The sequence below is a fragment of the Crocodylus porosus genome, unplaced genomic scaffold (genome assembly GCF_001723895.1).
Source record: "Crocodylus porosus isolate Cpor-Errol unplaced genomic scaffold, CroPor_comp1, whole genome shotgun sequence".
NCBI lineage: Eukaryota > Metazoa > Chordata > Crocodylia > Crocodylidae > Crocodylus > Crocodylus porosus.
Window position 1 is genome coordinate 87,458,538 of NW_017728918.1, and position 18,269 is coordinate 87,476,806.

Below are 18,269 nucleotides of genomic sequence, written 5' to 3' on the forward strand. Positions count from 1 at the left end.
TTTTTGCAACAGTTAATCCAATTAATTAACTAGATTTTAAAACAAAAACAACTATGCAAAATGAAAGAACAAGAAAAGTTGTTACTTTATTTAAAAAATACCAGTAATACTGACAGGATTTCAAAAGCAATTGACACTTATACAAAAGTATTCATATGTTCTCCAAAACCAAATATAATGTTAAACATGAGCATTTTATGAATGTTTTCCCCCTAAACCAGATGTGTTTCAGCCTAATTACTTAAGCAGCTGCAAAATCAAGAAGACCAGCAATAAGTGTGATGCACGGGCTTCTTTGCAGCCTAGAGTAACATTTCCACACCTTGCCCTGTAGTTGTGTGTCTAGGGGCCAGATAACAAATAAAGGGGCATCACTGACAGGTATTCATCCTTGAAAAGCAGGTTAAGGAGCTGTTCAGTATTTCACATTGTTACATAACATGTCTCCAAATAGCCCAAGGACTGAATTTCCCTCATAGGAAGACCACCGTGCTTTGGCTTTTCACCAAACAATGCTGTACAAATTATCCTACAGCATTTTTAAGGCTAATCTACGTTTAAGAAAACTGTTACCTTCCAAAACTGTCAGTGTGGACAAAAGAGGTTTCATTCTGATTTTTTTTTTTAAGTTGCTAAATATCAAGGCTTCTTTAAAAACCACGCAAAATGTAGGCTCAGACAGTAGCAGTGCTCATGTTCACTTTTAGCTTAACTCAAACAGCCTCTGTCTGTTCATTACACCAGCACAAATAGCAGCATCAAGATTTTCTAAAATTGTTCTTGTATCAAAAGCAAATGTCCCACTTTGCTGCAAATTCTCTTCATGTTCCAGCTCCTGCTGCATTTGCCTTAATACAAGATTTATATATCTATCATTTGCTAGATTGCCACAAGTCATAGGGCTTCCTGTGTTGTCTAAAGCCAAATGCTGTGATCAGGCAGCACAACCCTATCTTCTGAACTGCCAAGCATTCACTTCTCAATGAGAGCAGTGATATTTCAAACAATGAAATAGCTGAAACTAAAGGAGTTATGGCACAATGGGCATCTCAGTTTTTAGCTACCATTGGCCTCCAGGCTTAGTAGCTTCGCTCTAGACTGCTGAACGTTCCATCGTCATTAGCCTGCCAGAGATATCAGGTCATATAGCGAGTAATAGCTCTCAGAGCATAAAGTAGTTCAGCTTGCATGCGAGCTTCTATCAGAAGCAAATTAACATGAACCTTAAAAAAAGAAAAAAAACAAAACAAACGAGTTAAGTTTGGAAACATTTTTGCAGTGCTCAAAAAACACCTCAGTAAAAGAACTATGTGAAAAAATGCATACACGCTTCTGTGGTAGCTGTCAAGACCAACAGCTGCATACAAAAATTAGCACTCTCTACCAAAAATCTCTTGGATGGGGAAAGATTTCCAGTAAATGCTGTGGAGGAGGGAGTGGTTAGGTGTATGGTAGTTTTTAAACAGTTTTAAAAAGGACCTTGGCTGCTCACAAAGGCACAGGCACTCAAGACCCACTCTAGCCTGGGAACTGCATGTAAGCAGAACACAAGTTTTCATTAGAAGAAAGCTTCTCAACTATTTTTATGAAGAAAAGTGCAAAGCCATGAACAGAGTATAATGGATACCCATCTAGCCTGCAGATAACAGGAAATAATACTCAGGTGTAAACAACACCATATTTTATCAATGCAATGCTAACTGCAAGAGCCACTGCTTTTGAAAGACACAGTAAATACATTATTGCAATATACGGTACCAATAATGCCCAAGTAATTTCCAACTGAAGCACAGTGGCTATCTAATGACAGTAGCTACAATATGCTGCTACACACATACTTCAGATCTACTAAGCCACACAGAACACAGGCAAACCGTACCTTCTCAGACTGCTTGAACTGCCTCCAGAAACTATCATACATTCTTTTTGTGGTCTTCTCAGGAGTGCAAACCACAGTTTTGATATAAACTTTAAAGCTGCGGTCCAACAACTGATTAATCTCACCATAGTCATAATCATCATATCTGTTCGGAAGTGAAAGAAAGATGTTTTTATTTTCTCATTTCAGGTTTAGTATTTCACTGAACTTAAAGTAAAGTGCTCAAACAAGTGACTAAGTGAACTGTCAAAACAGACTACTTTCTAATTTGCACTGCTCATTAGAGCAGAGTATGGCAGGAGCCAGACTGCAGGGGCAGTGTAATTTAAAAGGATTAGCACAGTAACTGGCTTTGCTTCCACAGGAGGTGGGGGAAACCCCCCCCCCCAAAAAAACAAAAACCAGCAGACACTGGCAAATCCAGAAAAGCGACAGGCCTAACCTTATTCCAAACATACAGTGGATATAGTTCCAGATTGCACGTCTAAGCATGGAAGTATCCACATCTTTGTGCATAGCCATTGTGTGGTAGGTCAGGTTGTATGCAATATGAAACTTCTCGTCAAGTAGCTGTCCCACATCTGGATAAAGACGATTAACCAAGGAATAGCCATGGTCCTCCCAGGAATAATCCTTCAAACAAAGAAAGCACAAGTCAGTGCATAAAGAAGAAACACACAAAGGTTAAGCACTTCTGTTTATTTTGTCTCAGAATAAATAAGATTCAGTGGCTGCCTGCTTAAATTTAAGGGGAAACAACAAAGTCTAGCTTGTTCACCACAAAACAGTCACTAGTTCCCTGGACCTGGTGTGACTTTCACCAATTATACAGGGCATTTCCTGAGGCTTGTTACCCAAGACCTGCCTGTTACCTGAACACGGAAGGTAGGCACGTGCATTCCATGTCTGGAGAAGTCTTTATAACCATAGCTTGTATCTTCAAAGTGGCGAGAGACATCTCTAGTTGGTGCCAATTCTTCCTCCTCTATTAAAATCATATATACAGAGTGGACTTCAGAAATTAATTTAGATGCATTTCAAAAACAAAACAAAATGAAAAGTATATTTATGGAGTTATTAAGGTTACTTTCTCTTTCAACAGTACTTGCTCTCCAGTCCACCCCTTCCACCCATCAAAAAAGATGTTAAATATCTCGATTTCTCCAAATCAGTTAGGTAAGGCATGATGAGCACACACATCCACTACATATTTTTACCTGAAAAACATACAAACATGCTCTCCCTCTTCTCTCTCTCAAAACGTGTGGCCATCTCTTCTTGGCTGGCTTCCTCTTCATCCCTGCACTCCTGTAACTGCTTCATTTTCTCCATGAGCACTTCAACTTCACAGACAGACTCTGCAGTCTTAAGAAAACCCACTGTCAAATCTCAAAATTCAAATTCCTTAATCTGTCCTTAATTTACATAATTCCAATTACTGGGGTTTTTCCCCCTTTTCCCTAGAAAGACCAGAATAACTCTTAAATTAAGGTGTATTAGCACCTCAGCAGCTCTGGGCTGATTTTCTTTTCTCACTTACAATTGGGAGTTATTTTAAAATGTTCACAAATGTGTACTTTTCTAGTATGAAAGAACTACAAAGCAAAAATCACCCAGCCCAAAGTAAAATTCCCTTCCACCTTTGTCCGCTTCCCCTCTGTACTGCAGTCTGCCTATTCCTTCAGACAGCACCTCAGTAAAAAGATGTGCCAAACCCAGATTCTGTTAAGATAAAACAAGAGCAAGACCCAGAGTTGGGTCAAACTCAAACTTCTTTGTTTCTACTGGGGCCATAATCTGAAGTCTGAACAAGTGAGAAACCAATGCAATCCACAGAGCAAAAATGCCATGGACAAGAAATGCTGGCGCACACAGGAATTTAAAAGAGTCTGGATAGTCTGAGTACAGGTAAGCTGGCAGCGAGACTGCTATCTCAAAGTGACAAAAATAAGCACCAGCTTCAGGGGAAGAGGTTTCTATATTTCAGCCAAACAGATGTAAACATTTCTTTTGGCTACTACTGCTACCTACACATGCAGAAGCAGTCGGGGGGCCGAGAAAACTCCCAGTCTGTCCTCCCTGTGACGCATGGAGGGTAAACAAGTGAAGGACAGGCACAGCCCAGCACTTCCGGCTGATTCCTCCTCTCTACCAGCACCGTCTCAGCTTCATTTAAAATTTTATCTTAACCCAGCTGTCTTGTCCAAACTCAGTCACGCTCCAGGTAAATCACTCAGTTTTGCCACCAATGTGAGACAAAGTGAAGACAAAGACCTAGGTGTCATCCCCATGTTAAATTAATGCAGAACTAGCAGTTTGAGACTGCTAACACTGAAAGCCATTAGTATTTATGCAAACTGATACTTACTGAGATGCTTCCAGTGGGGCTAACTTGCATCTCATCAGCCCCATGGTTACCATTTGCAATATCGCAGATACAATAGTTACTGACTGAAGGGGGCCGGAAGGTGTGGCCCCCATCGCAATGAATTTCCGGGCTGATTCCACAGCCAAACGTGAAAGAAGCAAGTGAATGGTAGTGTGTGAGGAGAACTACAGCATGGATGAGCTCTGCCAGGGACCAGCTATGCTCTTCAGTCTTCAAAAGTTGCTTTAAAAGAAATGCAAAACAAGACTTACTTTAAAAACCCAGTGGTGGTTCAAATGCTTCAGACTAATGAGCCTAATCCCACAACAATTCATTCTCTAGAAAGAAGCCATTCCTCTAGAATTCACCGCCTCTTTCAAGACCTTAGTGAGCCAGAAGCTGCATAGACAAAAGCAGTGTTTACCCTTTACAACAGTTAGACAGAGAGTGGGTGAAGTAAAGGGTAAAGTGTATAAGTTTGAAAGTTAGATTTGGTATTCCCTAATTAAAAGAGAAATACCCTCATAAATTAAGAAGTATCCTGACCCTACCCCCAGTATCTAAACCAAAAGTCTCCTGGGATCATTTTATTCTAGATTCTCAATTGGCATTTTACCTACAGAGGGGAAACAAGAGGATTGTACGAATGGATTCACATGGGTAAACCAAAGAGCAGATAACTTTTTATTTTTTTGGTTTCAGAAGCAATTGGATCAGTTTGAGGGCCTTTATTTTGCTTACAAATTTCTACTAAAAGCAAGTAGGGTTTTAGAATTACACCATTAGTAAAACATAATGCTGCTACTCAGGGTTTTAAAATCTAGCATGCAAGTGCAGAGGTTGCATATTCTAAGTCTGTTCTTGTCTCAGAAAGCCCCAGGCAACTCCTGGCAAATTAGCTACCTAAAGAAGGTCTGGGGGTGGCTGAGGTCCTCGTCTTCCCCACGTAGGTGGAATGCTCTAGCTGATAGGGGAAGCTGAGGCTTGAAAAATCCTTCAACAAGGAAAGAGTAGGAGGCTCTTGACCTTTCTGCAGACAGCAATGCTCCCCCTCCTCCCCACAAAACCAGCCTCCATCTCCCCACCTGGCAGATGTTACAGAGCAAGTAGCAGCAGACTCCTTCCTCATTACTAAGATTAGAGAAAAGCTCTGAACAGCAGCTGCCAAGCATGAGGTCCTTCTAACTAGGGTCAGGTACTTGACCAGTCAAATATCAGTTAAAAATTGTAAAAAGTTGCCAATTGATCCAAATAATACATAGAAGCAGCACATTTTCCATTAAGAAACATGCAAAAAAAAAATCGTATTTTTGTCAAAAAACTGCAACAACAACAACAAAAAGGATTAAAAAGGGTTTTTTTTTGGTAAACCCACTATAATTTTTGACCAGTCAAAAAAAAAAAAAAAAAAAAAATGCAGCCAAATGACCAGCTTGCCAACCCTATTTCTAACCCTGTAGCCAGGGGTGTGATCACAGCAGGTGTAAGTATGTTCAAACTACCTGTAAACCAGTCTGTCTGGGAAACAATCATAGTAAAGAGTTAGCACAGCAGCACAGGCTTCATTGTGGAATACCCATCAGACTAAGCATGAAGGGCTCATGGTGAGTGGCGACAGCATGCACCATCACATCTTCACCCTGACTGCTACTTAGGTTAGCAGGATGAAAGCTTGCTTGGGTATGTCTGCATATGCGACAAACATGCTTCCCAGGGACAAAGGCTAAGTGCAGACAGTCAAAAAGCCCAAGGCTGAATTGATTCAATCTTTGCAGGTTAGTCTAAGCTGCATAAATTGAACCAATAAGCAAGTGAACAGACATTCACTTTTGATTCCAGAAATGCAGCCACATACCTGCAGTGGCCCAGACCAGAAGCTGGGGGGGACTAGGACACACTTCCCTGCTTGGCTGCAGCAGACAGCTTGGGCCAAGGCTAGCCCTCCCGCCCTATGAGGGGGAGTTTGTGGGGGAAGTACAAAGCATCCTGGGATGCTACAGGACTGAGTTACCTTGAATCTGGAGGGGATCCAAGACAGAAGTTCAATAAACCAATTTACCCTAAATCAGTTAAAAGTCTGATACTGCATCTATCCAGGTTTGTCTTAAACTGGTTTATGCGCACTAAACTTCTGTTGTGTTACAGATTTGAACCACCTTCTGATCACTTACACCAGTTTGTGTCATTTCTGTCCCTAACCAAAGATGATACTAGCAGGGAGGCAGTTTGTGACTTCAGAGGTGAGAGTAGGGAAGCTTCACTTCAGATTTGCTTAATTTATTATATAGAAATTTGCTTGTAAAAAATTTCAAATAGAAAGCTCATGAAGTCAGTAAAAGGAACAACACAGTAGGCTAGATACTTTATGTTAACAATAGTTTTCAGTGATTCAGATAAAAATACTTTGATGCACTCCTGTTCTTATCCACTGATATCTCATAAATACTCAAGTCACACTCTTGCTTTTGTTTTAAGTGCACATCTGAGCACATACATACACAATTTTTAAAGCCTCAAGTGGGACTGTATAGAGCCACAGGCATTTTGTAATTTGGTTCCAAGCAGGCCTTAATTGGAGCTGCAAAATCAGGTGCTACATGCCAATGCCATATTTCATATCGATTGGCAGTGCTTGTCTTAGTAGGGTTAAATCTGAAGTACCAGCATCTTACATAAAAAGCAGATTGCTTTAACATAAATTTGTATCGTCTCCCAGGGGATTTCCAAATAAGAGCTCCACTGAACGCACTGGGACCAGTAATTATCAAGTCAATTCCAGGATGCATCATGCAATATCACAACTGTAAATAAATATCAAAGTGTTTCCTCCCTGGGCCCAGGATATGTAGATTGTGTTTCATGTAATAAAGATTCACTGCATACTGCACAAAAGAAGAGCTACCTCAATATGTTCTTTGGTGAGAAGCCAGGGCCGATGAGCCAGTATTTTGTTCAATTCTCCTAAATTCTGCAGTTTTTGAGGTGCATTTTGCAGGCCATTCAGCCATTTGGGATCTCCTCCAACATGAAGAAAATCATTAACGTGGAGGTTAACAAGATAGGAGCACTGATGCCTTGCTGCAGCCTAGGAGGAAAACAAACAGTTTTAATCCAGAAAACAATCGCTATGAGTTGGTGCTTTACAATGACATTGCCTTTTCAAAAGTAGTCAACATAAAAATCTGCAGTGGTCAAAATTTGAATTTAAAGCACTAACTTCTAACTAACGTGGTAACTTGTTTTAATTAATCTTGAAAACATACAACTGAGCCTTTTTTATTCCAACATACTGTATCAACGTCTTGGTTTTGCATCTTTAAAATCCAGTCAATTATAACAGACCTGCTGAAAGCCGATTCTCAGACACCAAGAGAAACAGAGTATGTGATAAAGCACTGTTTACTTAAGGCAGGGATCCAGCTCAGATCTGGGCTGTGGGGGCTCCTCAGGCCAGATCCTTGGTGCCAGCAGCACCAGTGCAGGTCTGTAGGCTTCCCTGATGGTCATGTCCATTGGTCCAGCAGCAGGCCATGACCTTCTGGTGCCGTCAGCTGGAATGGTTTCATGGGGTAAATCCAGCCTGCAGGCCATATTTGACAGCCTGACTTAAGGGAGAACATCTTCCAAACTAGTTTTGACCAGGCCCAAAGTTTCAATACAAACAGAGTGGACACAATACAACAGATTGTGCCACAGCATCAATGAAGGCTACACTACCACCTCTTGCACAACACTGAAACAGGGTTGAAAGCTGACAGAATTTTAATTGGGATTTGCAGCTCCTGAAATATTGCTGGAATGCTTAAGTTAGTTGCATTGAACTGTGCTGGATAAGTCACAGATTTTTAAGCATCTGTCTTGAACAGATTTTTGAAGTACCATGAAACTGATAATAATTTCCCTACTTTTATGACATGCTTTTACCCTTTTCCATGCTCTTACTGAAAGCATATGCAGATTCTAAGTACCATCTTTGTTACACTATTTGGAAAAGAAAATAAAGAATACTTGTATAAAGGATAAAGTACCTTAGGTAATTACTGTGGTAGTAGCTTTGGTTGGGCTTCTGGCCTGATTGACTAGGAAAATAGACAGAGACCAGAAGTGCTGATACTGCTTATTCCTGTTACATGTTCTGAGATAAGGAATCCTGTATGCCTTATTACCCTGTGCACAGATATTTTACTTAAGTAAACTGCCTGTGTGTAATTTACTATCGTATCGTTTCTCCAAGGTTGTAGTTTTTTTTCCTCTTTCTCTGTCTTAAGTATAAATATGCTTGTAAACTTATAGAGTAGGAGGATTCCTTTGAAACAGACAAGTGAGTGATTCCCCTTGCTGTGTGGAATTCTCCCGTGATCACAGTATAGCCCTATATAAAGAAAAGCTGGCTCGGTCAGTTCTGATTCAACCACAACGCAAAGTTTGATTTCTTCCACATTACTCAGGGGGTTCCTCCCCCACCCCAACCATAGAGATTGAAACATCTCTACTCAACTGTAAACAACAAATTACAGTTAACATCTGTTGAAAAAAACATTAGAGTTGCCAAGGTGGCTACTCCTGCTTGCTGTGCCGCACTCAAACATACCATTATTCCAATGTAGTGTCGGTAATGAAGAGGCAATGGACCATCCATCTGCAGTAGATAGTGCTGAGTTTTTAGAAAACTTTCTAGATACTGTGGGTGAAAAACCATCACCAAGGTAACATTGTCCAAACGGCCCAAAGCGGCAAAGGAATCAGCAAACAAAGCGTGCATTGGGGCGTCTTCATTTCCCACTTGAAGAATCTGTTTGAATTTATATATAAATCAATCATTAACACGTCCTTTAAAAAAAAAAAATCAACAAACTAAATATTACTATAGAACTCAGAAGCCCCAATTAAATTTTGAGAACTGAACATTAACTAAAATTTCCGAAGAAACCCATCATTAAAAAGCCTGAAGTTATCAACATGACACTTTAGGGGCAGCACTGAAATTTAAATGACACTTAATGGTATAATTATGCCCATATCTTCTGTAGAGCAAGGTCATGCTCCTTTTAAGTCATGTTCATAAGAGTCAAGACAGTTCAACAAAAAGTATTAAAAAAATCAATGCACATAAAGTAAAGCACATTAGACCTTATTTCAGATGCCCCCAATCAGTAATTAGATGGCCTCTGTGCGCTATAGCTTCATACCCAAAATGTTTAACATGCTTTATTTAATGAACACTTATTTCATACTTTTAAACTGACTCACCTAACTTTCCCAAGAGTCTCCAAGTAGGGGCCTTTACAGCATAACTCACCTGCTGTAAAAGTGCAGAATTCATAACTGCAGGTAACTTCTAGCTAAGAAAAAAGTTAAGAACTACCTGTGTAGCTAACAAGGGCCTCAGATTTAAGATTTTAAGTTTCCTAGAAAACTGTGTACAGGTACATTATTAAACCTTGTTATACCAGCCCCTCCTGCCAACAGATGCACACAGCAGCATCAAAATAAATTAGTTACACGGGTGAAGAATGCTATAATTTTTTGTTTGCTTGTGGTAAGAGTCCTTAAGACAGACAACAACTATCTATCACCAGAAGTAAGGGACAGGACTCAGAACTCAGGCCCACTGTGGACCAGTAGGAGAAACCAGTCCAGCTATGCATAGAATGGAGGAGAAAGAAAGGTGCATGATGCCAAAAAATAATGCTGAATTCTTTTATAATATCTAGTAGTGTAAAAGAGGTGCTGTAAGTTTCCAAAATTCCACATGGACTTCACTGCTGTCTAAGTCACACAGTCACTGCCAGACTCTCAGAGTGATTTAGGGCAATCACTCTGCAAATGTTTTACAATTCAACAGCTGTTCGGAAAACAAATGTGGGTTACTACTACAGAAGTATTCCTTAAAAGCATCAAGTTCACTGTGCACTTCTGAACATCAACAGACCTCCTTCTCTGGGATGAATCTGCTTGGTCCATGTCCCACTGGTCTAGGAATTCTAATTCCAAGTTCCTAGAAAAGAAAATTGTATTGTCTCAATTTTTAGTTAAAAACAACAACATGTGGCTTCCAGGAATGAGAAATAAATCCATAATTCAAACAGGGCTGTGCCTATTTTACTAGTGCATTTTGGACAAATACAATATTTTTTCTACATATTCTCTGTAACTAACCACACTGGTTTACAGTATACTATGCAGCCCCAATCAAAAACAATAAAACCTGGTTCACTGAAAACCTTTGCTTTGCATAAAGAAGTTGGCAGAGTGTCCAGAACACAGTGTTCAGTACATAGTTCAGTACATCACTGATACAAAGTGAGACTGACTGCGGATGTGCAGACATAGATCAGCTAGAATACAACTCCATGCATCTGTCACAAAATGAAACAGTTACAGTTTTAATCTGATTTTTCCCCCAACTTAAAGATGTGTATGAATTACTAAAGGTACTAGCATCTAAGTTTTTGTTTGCTTGCTTTTAAGAGGAGTTAATTAGCTATTTAACACAGAGGTAATTATGCCCAAATTGAGGAAAAACACTTTGCCACAAGAATTGCTGAAACCCAGATCCGTTTTCTCACTGTCTGAAAGACCACTTACCTTATCACACCTATGGAACTATTTTCACTACAGCTTCTCAACTGAAATATTAAATCTGTTGCTCTTATGAATTCTGGGAGCCATTTATCCTCTTAAAACCCAAGCAGTAGAGCCAATAAAGGACTCGGAGTATATAATAATGTAGTATAGTGGGACTGGGTACTCTCCTGGGCATGGAGAGTCCTGAGTTCCAGCCCCTGCTTCTGCAACTGTTTATAATCTGTATATATCCAACAGGCACTGGATAAAATAAAGATTTTAGAACAGGGACTAGAATCCAGGACTCGCCCCTCCCTGCTGAGTCCTCTAAGCTAGAAAAGCCAAACTCGCTTTGTGTGTACCCTCTCTCTAACCCAGTGATTCTTGCATTCTTGGCTGCTCAGTGGCACAGTTCAACAGGAGGCTTTGTGGAGTGCCTACATCCAGCTTATTCTGTGGCCAGATGGTTACGGGCACTCTCTGGACAAACGGCTGGAGTGGCTGCTTGATTTGTCTGAAAAAAATGAGGTGAATTCATCTCTCAGGTACAGTTATGGAGATTTCCTTTAGGAGAAATCAGTTACAAAGAAGCAGACTGTATATATCTTCTGCTCCTCTTAATTTTTACATCACACGCTTTTCTTCAGTTGCATTTGGGCAAGGTGTGATACAAGAGCTTTTCTTGTTATTAATATCTTCAAATAGTAAATGGAAAGATAAAGCTTTCATATTGCAATCACAAGATGGCACTTATCAACTAAATCAGTAACACACTACTTCTCTGTGTTGGATTCAAATGACTCTTACTCCACAAAGGCCAATTACTTTTTGTTTGGCTACCCTATCCTGCTAAACTGAAGAAAGAAATATCCTGCATCCAAGTGACACAAGCAGGCCTATACATAACATTTAATTTAGCAGATGTCTCCAAATCCAGCTGCCAACTCAAACACACCAGGAAAAAATTCCTGGTCAGCTATGTTTTAGTCCTCTCTTCCAAAACAATTACAGGAAGAAAAACCTTCAAGTTCTACAGTCTGACACTCAACATGCTTACAAATTTATTTTGTGCCTGATGATATCTAAAATAAAATCAATAGGTACTAAACTTGTATACCCTGCCCCTCAGAGTTTTGTAACAACATATGATTATGCAACATATATCAAGTTAAATGAAAAACAGTGTTTTTTTAAAAATGTTTAAAAGAATCTCAATGCAGAGACCATTTCAAGAAGTGTTAACAAGGAGGGAGGCATGATCCAACCAGTCAGACAACACTGTTGAACTTTGGAGACCAGGTTCAAGTCAGTGACCAAGTCAGTTTTTCCTGGTATCCAACATTAGAAATGATGTTTTGTCTATGCAGCATTTGAAGTGAGACTTAACTCTTGATGCAGTGCTCCTCTCATAGGGATCTTACCCTTGGCTCTTAGCACTTGGCTCCACTCTTGCAAACATTTCTCTAGGCCTTCATTTTCTAATGCATCCAATTCTCCCCCTCCCAGGTTGTCCTCATATGTACAAAGCCTGCCCTCTGATCCAACTGTAAAGTAACTAGGGTCTCCTCCTTCAAATCTCTATAAACTTCTGCTCTGGGACCTAAAAGAAGTCAGTCAGCTAGGAATGGTCCTGGAACCAGCAGCAGTTGGGAATAGCCACCTTCATGTACTGTATTTACTCAATTCTAAAATGAGTCGGTCCCCCCATTTAACATGGGGGGGCCTCATCTTAGAATCAAATACAAGGGCAGCAAGGGAGGAAGGTAGGTAGCTGCTGTGGCTCGGCTCCAGTCCCTATACTGGGTTAGAGCCATAGCTGCAGTTGTTGCCTAGCCCCACTACCTCACCCCGCGGCCTCTGCACCCCTCCATCTCTCCTGTCTGCCCCCCAGACAGCCTTTGCTCCCCTGCCTGCCTCTGTACTTCCTCCCACCCTTATCCTTTTTCTGTGCTGGCAGGCCCCATCCATGCTGCAGCCTGGGACACTGAGCATGGCCCCAGCCCTGCCCCATCATAACAGTACGCCCACAGAGCTGCTATGGGGGCTGGGCTGGGCCTGTGTGCCGTGCCTCAGGCTAGAACAGTGACAGAGCCTGCTGGCGCAGAGCAAAGGGAAAAGGGTAAGGGGAGGGGAGACCAGAGGTAGGGAAGGAGAGAGAATGGAGGCTAGGGGGAAAAGTGGGGAGTAGAGGGCAGGGGGAAGAAGTGGCAGTAAGGCAGGCACAAGCAGGGGCAAGTCATGTGACCTCCCAAACCACCACTGCCCCCTTGCAGTGGTGAAAGGGATGAATTAAAGATGATCCCCAGTAATTTGATTCTATACATGGAAAAAGAAGGGTTAGAGAGAGAGTGTACACACAAAGCGAGCTTGGCTTTTCTAGCTTAGAGGACTCAGCAAGGAGGGGAGAGTCCTGGATTCTAGTCCCTGTTCCAAAATCTTTATTTTCCACATATAGAATCTGATTATTGGTGGGTCATCTTATACAGCATTTGAGTAAATGCAGTATTTTTTGAAGTATGAATTATTTCCAAATGACACCCAACCATCAAGTTTGCATGTAACTGACTGCGTAATTGTGCATTACCACCCTCCATCTCTCTCCACTTCCCTCCTACCATTTGTTATCCTTGGTGCATCCTGTTTCCCAATACTGCGCAACTCTCAACACAGCAGAACAGAACATCACCATGACATTCTGCGGCCCATGGGGGCTACTGTAAATTAGTAATACCAACAAAACAAAGAAAACAAGCACAAAAAAAAACTTTATGTCAGTCACGTATACTCAGTCTTAAAGGCCAGATTATGGTATGTTAAGATTGCAAAATTAAGCAGCAGAAGTCCAGATTTACACACCTTTATCTCATCTTCCATATGCATTACAATGTCCTCTTTAATCAGAGGACACATACTACCATTTCCAAGAAGCCTTACCTCACAATCTAGACATCTGTCTATGCAATTTATACGATTCCCATCACCATAGGATCAGGACATTCACAATCTTTAAATATCTTCATACCACCACTGCAACGTGACAGAATGCCATTATCCCCATGCAAGAAGAACTGAGAAATAAAAAAGCCAAGTGACTAACCCAGACTTGCAGAGAAAGCCTCTAGCAGAGCAGGGACTTGAACCTAGGGTCCCTCAAGTCATAGGCTAGTAGTGCTCTACTCGCTGGACCATCCTTCCTCTAAGATATATTTTTCAACTGGTGAAAATTGTTTTATGCAAGCAGAAAATCAGCTCAGCCCTGTGCAGACTGAGTGGCACCCAGTTCATAAGGCAGATGTGCAACCTTAATTACACTTCTGAATTTACATGCATTATTTTCCTCCACTACTATGCCTACTTCCAATACATCACAGCCAGTTAAGGTTTTCAAGCAATCCTATGTGCACACATTTTCATGCAGCTCATTTTCATTAATAATGTTGTAAGATAACCATTCGTGTTATAAAACTACTAGGCACATACAAACCCTTACATGTGGGCTTTCACTACCTCAGAACTCTGTCTATTCAAGCCAACAGGTATCTCAGACACAGAAGAACACCTCTCCATCATCTCTCTTTCCCCAGATCTATTTTCCTGACAAGTTTTTGTTTTCTACTACAAGCCACTGCTGCACTTTAAGCGCTTAAAGAATGACACACTTTTCTCATTTTCTGCAAAGTATGCATTTCTACTCTCCCAGTATTCAAAAGACATCTAGTTTGTTTTCATATAAAGTGTAAAGTTACCCCCAAACAGAACCCAAACATGAGAAATTGCATCAGAAGTGAAAAGAGGCCTTTATACCTGAAATGACTTGATAATCTAAACTATAGCTATCACACTGCAATGTACCTAGGACATTTTTTCTGACTGACACTCCTCATTGCTGGCTCCCAGCTACTATAGCTCTGCTTTTTCCCCCTTATCAAAAGACCACATTCAGGATTCAATTATAGTTTGTCACCTGTGGATGGTGTACTGTTGCCAACTTTTACATTTACTATAATAAATTCACATTTTAAGAACTGAACTTTGACCACAAAACAGCCTGTAGATTATTTCCCTGTACACAGTGAACCAAGTCCATTTACCATGAGTACAGCAAGTACCAGTGCTAAATGTTACAAGTCTATGAAAGATATATTTAGGTATTTTCTTAAGCCTCTGTTAAGATGTAGATAAAACACTACACGCCACAGGCAAGCAGAGTAAAAATATCATTCATCAATTTAGTTCATACATCTACATTAGCATTAGTACCATCTGAATCTTGTTTTCTGTTTAACAACTGAACAACCCCACAGGATTTGGACATAACCACCACAGAATCAAAAATCCTACCACAATGCAAGGCAGTCTTATAAGAAATGTATCTGGTTCTTTGTTCCCTTTTCTTCCTTCCCACTCCCCTCCCCCAAGAAGAGCAAAATAATCAAGAGCTGCTTATTACTCCGTACAGCCAAAGTGCATTTTTATTCTAGCACACAACTACAACTAGTGTCCTCAGTTTTGGTTTTAAATTCCTCAATGACATCTGCTAGCAAATTTACAGTTGGGATTTATTTTCTAAGTGCCAGCCCTACAAACTCAATTTAGGATATTTATGCATATTTTGATGTCCACAAACCCCCCAAATGTTCAGTAACTAAAAAAAAGAGTGCTGTATAGAGAGCCTCTGGTACTTAGGAATTCAGGATCCTTTTGATGTTTTGGGAAACGTTACCCCTAGTCTTCTACCTCCTTTTCAAAAGTTGTTTCAAAACAATAACTCCCCAAAAATGACAGAGACATACCATGAATTTGGAAGGTTTCCTTGTTTAGCTCTTAGTGACAACTCCTGCAGAGCAGCACCGCAGTGTGGGTTGTTTTGATCTGCCTGTGCCCTATCAGTGAACTGATAGTTCTCAAATTAGAAGTCATGCTTTCAATTCTATTCATCACAGTAACTGGAACATATCCAAGAGTTACCCCAGTTACATCTGTAAGCCTTAAGGCAGTGGCTCGCAATCTCTTTAGACTCCTCTTCAGACACCTCCTGTTTGACTCAAGGCATCTCCTGGAAAGTGCCAGCTTTACCTTACACTTGTTTCTTGACTATAGAAAAATAGTAAGAGCAACTCTTCTGTTGCAAAGAACTCAAAAAGACCACAACAGGGCACAATGTTTTTGACGCTATGAATTCCAACTTGAAATCTTTGGGTGAATCACATTTGCACACCTAACAGTGCTCACACTGCACGGTACCCTTGAAAGGATCTCAAGGAACCCCAGGGTGCTGCAGCATTGGCTTCAGGGCCTCAAAGAATTTGGGTGAAATAAGGGTTGACCCTGCTTCTGTAAATACACACACATAACTAATGCTCCTCCTAGACAGCAGAAAGCAAAGTTGGTGGTTCAAACTGCTTACCTTAATCCACCGACTCTCAACCAGGGAGAATCACCCGACAACACTTTCGGAGTCATGAAATCCTCAGGGGCGCCACACAATATTAAAACTGATGTGCAGACCTAATTTATGATAAACCCAGAGATTTCAAGTAGGAATCCATAATGTCAAAAACATTTCTGTCTTCTATTGCAAAAAACTTAGAGATGGCTCTATTATTTTTCTGTAGTTAAAAAAGAAAAAGAAAAAGGAGTCCTGGCTACACACCAGCATTTTCCCAGGGGTGACTTATGTCTAGCAAGAGGCTCCTTGAACCTAGAGAGGTTGAGAACCAGTGCTCTAATCCAGAAGTCTGCAGTATGCCACAGCATTTAGACACAAAGCCACATAAATACTAAAATAACATATTTTTGGAATCTTCAATTCCTTTGTCTGCCATGCTTTCCAAATTCTGGCACTGGCTCCACTGAGTAGAAACATTTAGATCTGTTACAGAACAAAAGCAGTAGGCTTGCTGACACACATACAGATTTAAATGATTAAAAATAACCATTCTGCTCTCCAACCTTACTGAAATGCAAAAGACCTTGCATACTTGATTTTAATCATACCACTGCTCATGTGTTACTGCATTTTAAAGAGACCTTAATCTATTATTAGCTTTACAAATGGAGAGCATCTTTCCTCTGAAAACCTTTGCATGTTTTTAAAACAATAACTCTCTCAACATCTAGAACTGCTTAATGTGACAACCATTTTACAGCGGGGGAAAACAAGATATAGCGGTTCAGTGCCCAGCCAGGTGCATTAAACGTATGAGGGAGGAAGAAGTAAAACTCAGGGGGTTCTGACTCCCAAGCATCTTGCTCTGGCTACAGATCAGCAGCATAATCTAGTAGATTTTGCCCCCTCACCAAAAAATCCCTGCCTTTTTGGGATTAAGATATGAAGATGAAGGTCAATGTACAACTCTCCCAATTTTAGAAAGAGTTTTTGCCGCAATACTTCTGCTTGCTATTTCTCTCTTCTCAGTCAATTAAAGGCACTTGCAGTGCTGAAAGCCTACTGCATTTTAAAAGGGACCTTGGTCTATTATTAGCTTTACAAATGGAAAGCATCTTTCCTTGGAAGATCTTTGAATGTGTTTAAAAAACAATACATTTCTCAACACCTAGAACCACTTAATGTGACAATGGTTTGGCAGGTGAGGAAAACAAGATGCAGAGGTTCAGTGCCCAGCTGTGTGGATTAAATTTATATTGGAGGAAAAAGGAGTAAAATTCAGGGAGTTCTGACTCCTGAGCATCTCGTTGTAGCTACAGATCAGCAGCAGCATCTAGTCCAGTTGTAGCAAAGGTTCTCAACCTCTTTTGTACCAGGACCCAGTACACCTCACTCCTCTGCCCCAGTGTGTGGGGCAGGGGCTGTATGTGGGGGAAGGGGGGGGGCATTTCCCACATTTTTCTTTTTTAAATGAGAATCCATTTTTAAAGTTTGTTGATACATTTATGAAGCTTGCTTGGACCCTTTCATATATTCTTGCAATCCACTTTTGGGTCACGACCCACAGGTTTAGAAACACTGGTCTAGTAAACCACCCTCTGGAAAAACACTCCCAAAAAACCCTGCCCTTTCTGGGGTTACCAGATGGAGTGGCAGGTTAAGTACAAGTCTCCCAATAATCCTAGAAAGAGTTTTCTCTCTCTCCTCAGTCGAGCAGCAGCACTTGCAGTGCTGACTTTTCACAAGTGGCTGTCACGGGGCCGGACGCAGACCACAGCCCGCTCACTCTCCACTTGGGCCCCTCCCGCCGCAGGGGCTGAGCCCGCGAGCCGGGCCCGGGGCACCGCCGGCGCCGGAGCGCCACTGAAGGGAGCCGGGCCCGGGAGGACGAAGCCGGCCGAGGGACCGAAGCCGCAGCCCCGGGGCGGGCGGCGCGACGAAACGTTTCCCCGCGCCGCTCCTCCCGCACCAGAGCCGAGGGCAGCCCGCGGCTGGGCCGGGAGCGGACGGACCTGGCGCCTTTGCCCCGGAGCCGAGCGGGGCCGGCACTGCTCACCTGCCCGGCG

At 41.4% G+C, this 18,269-nt stretch overlaps 2 protein-coding genes across 2 annotated transcripts in view; one reads left to right on the top strand and one right to left on the bottom strand.

The window, feature by feature from the left end:
* ARMC2 (armadillo repeat containing 2) overlaps positions 1 to 18,269 on the top strand; it is a 165,676-nt gene that overhangs the window by 134,621 nt on the left and 12,786 nt on the right. The gene's annotated exons all lie outside the window — the stretch shown is intronic.
* On the bottom strand, positions 62 to 10,245 carry SESN1 (sestrin 1). Its single transcript, XM_019537871.1, has 9 exons — positions 10,180 to 10,245; positions 8,839 to 9,039; positions 7,150 to 7,332; positions 4,248 to 4,490; positions 3,097 to 3,244; positions 2,752 to 2,864; positions 2,322 to 2,512; positions 1,880 to 2,024; positions 62 to 1,223 (listed from the first exon to the last, which is right to left on the bottom strand). Exons 2-9 carry the CDS (start codon positions 9,007 to 9,009, stop codon positions 1,137 to 1,139), a joined length of 1,281 nt encoding a protein of 426 aa, XP_019393416.1. The 5' UTR covers positions 9,010 to 9,039; positions 10,180 to 10,245; the 3' UTR covers positions 62 to 1,136.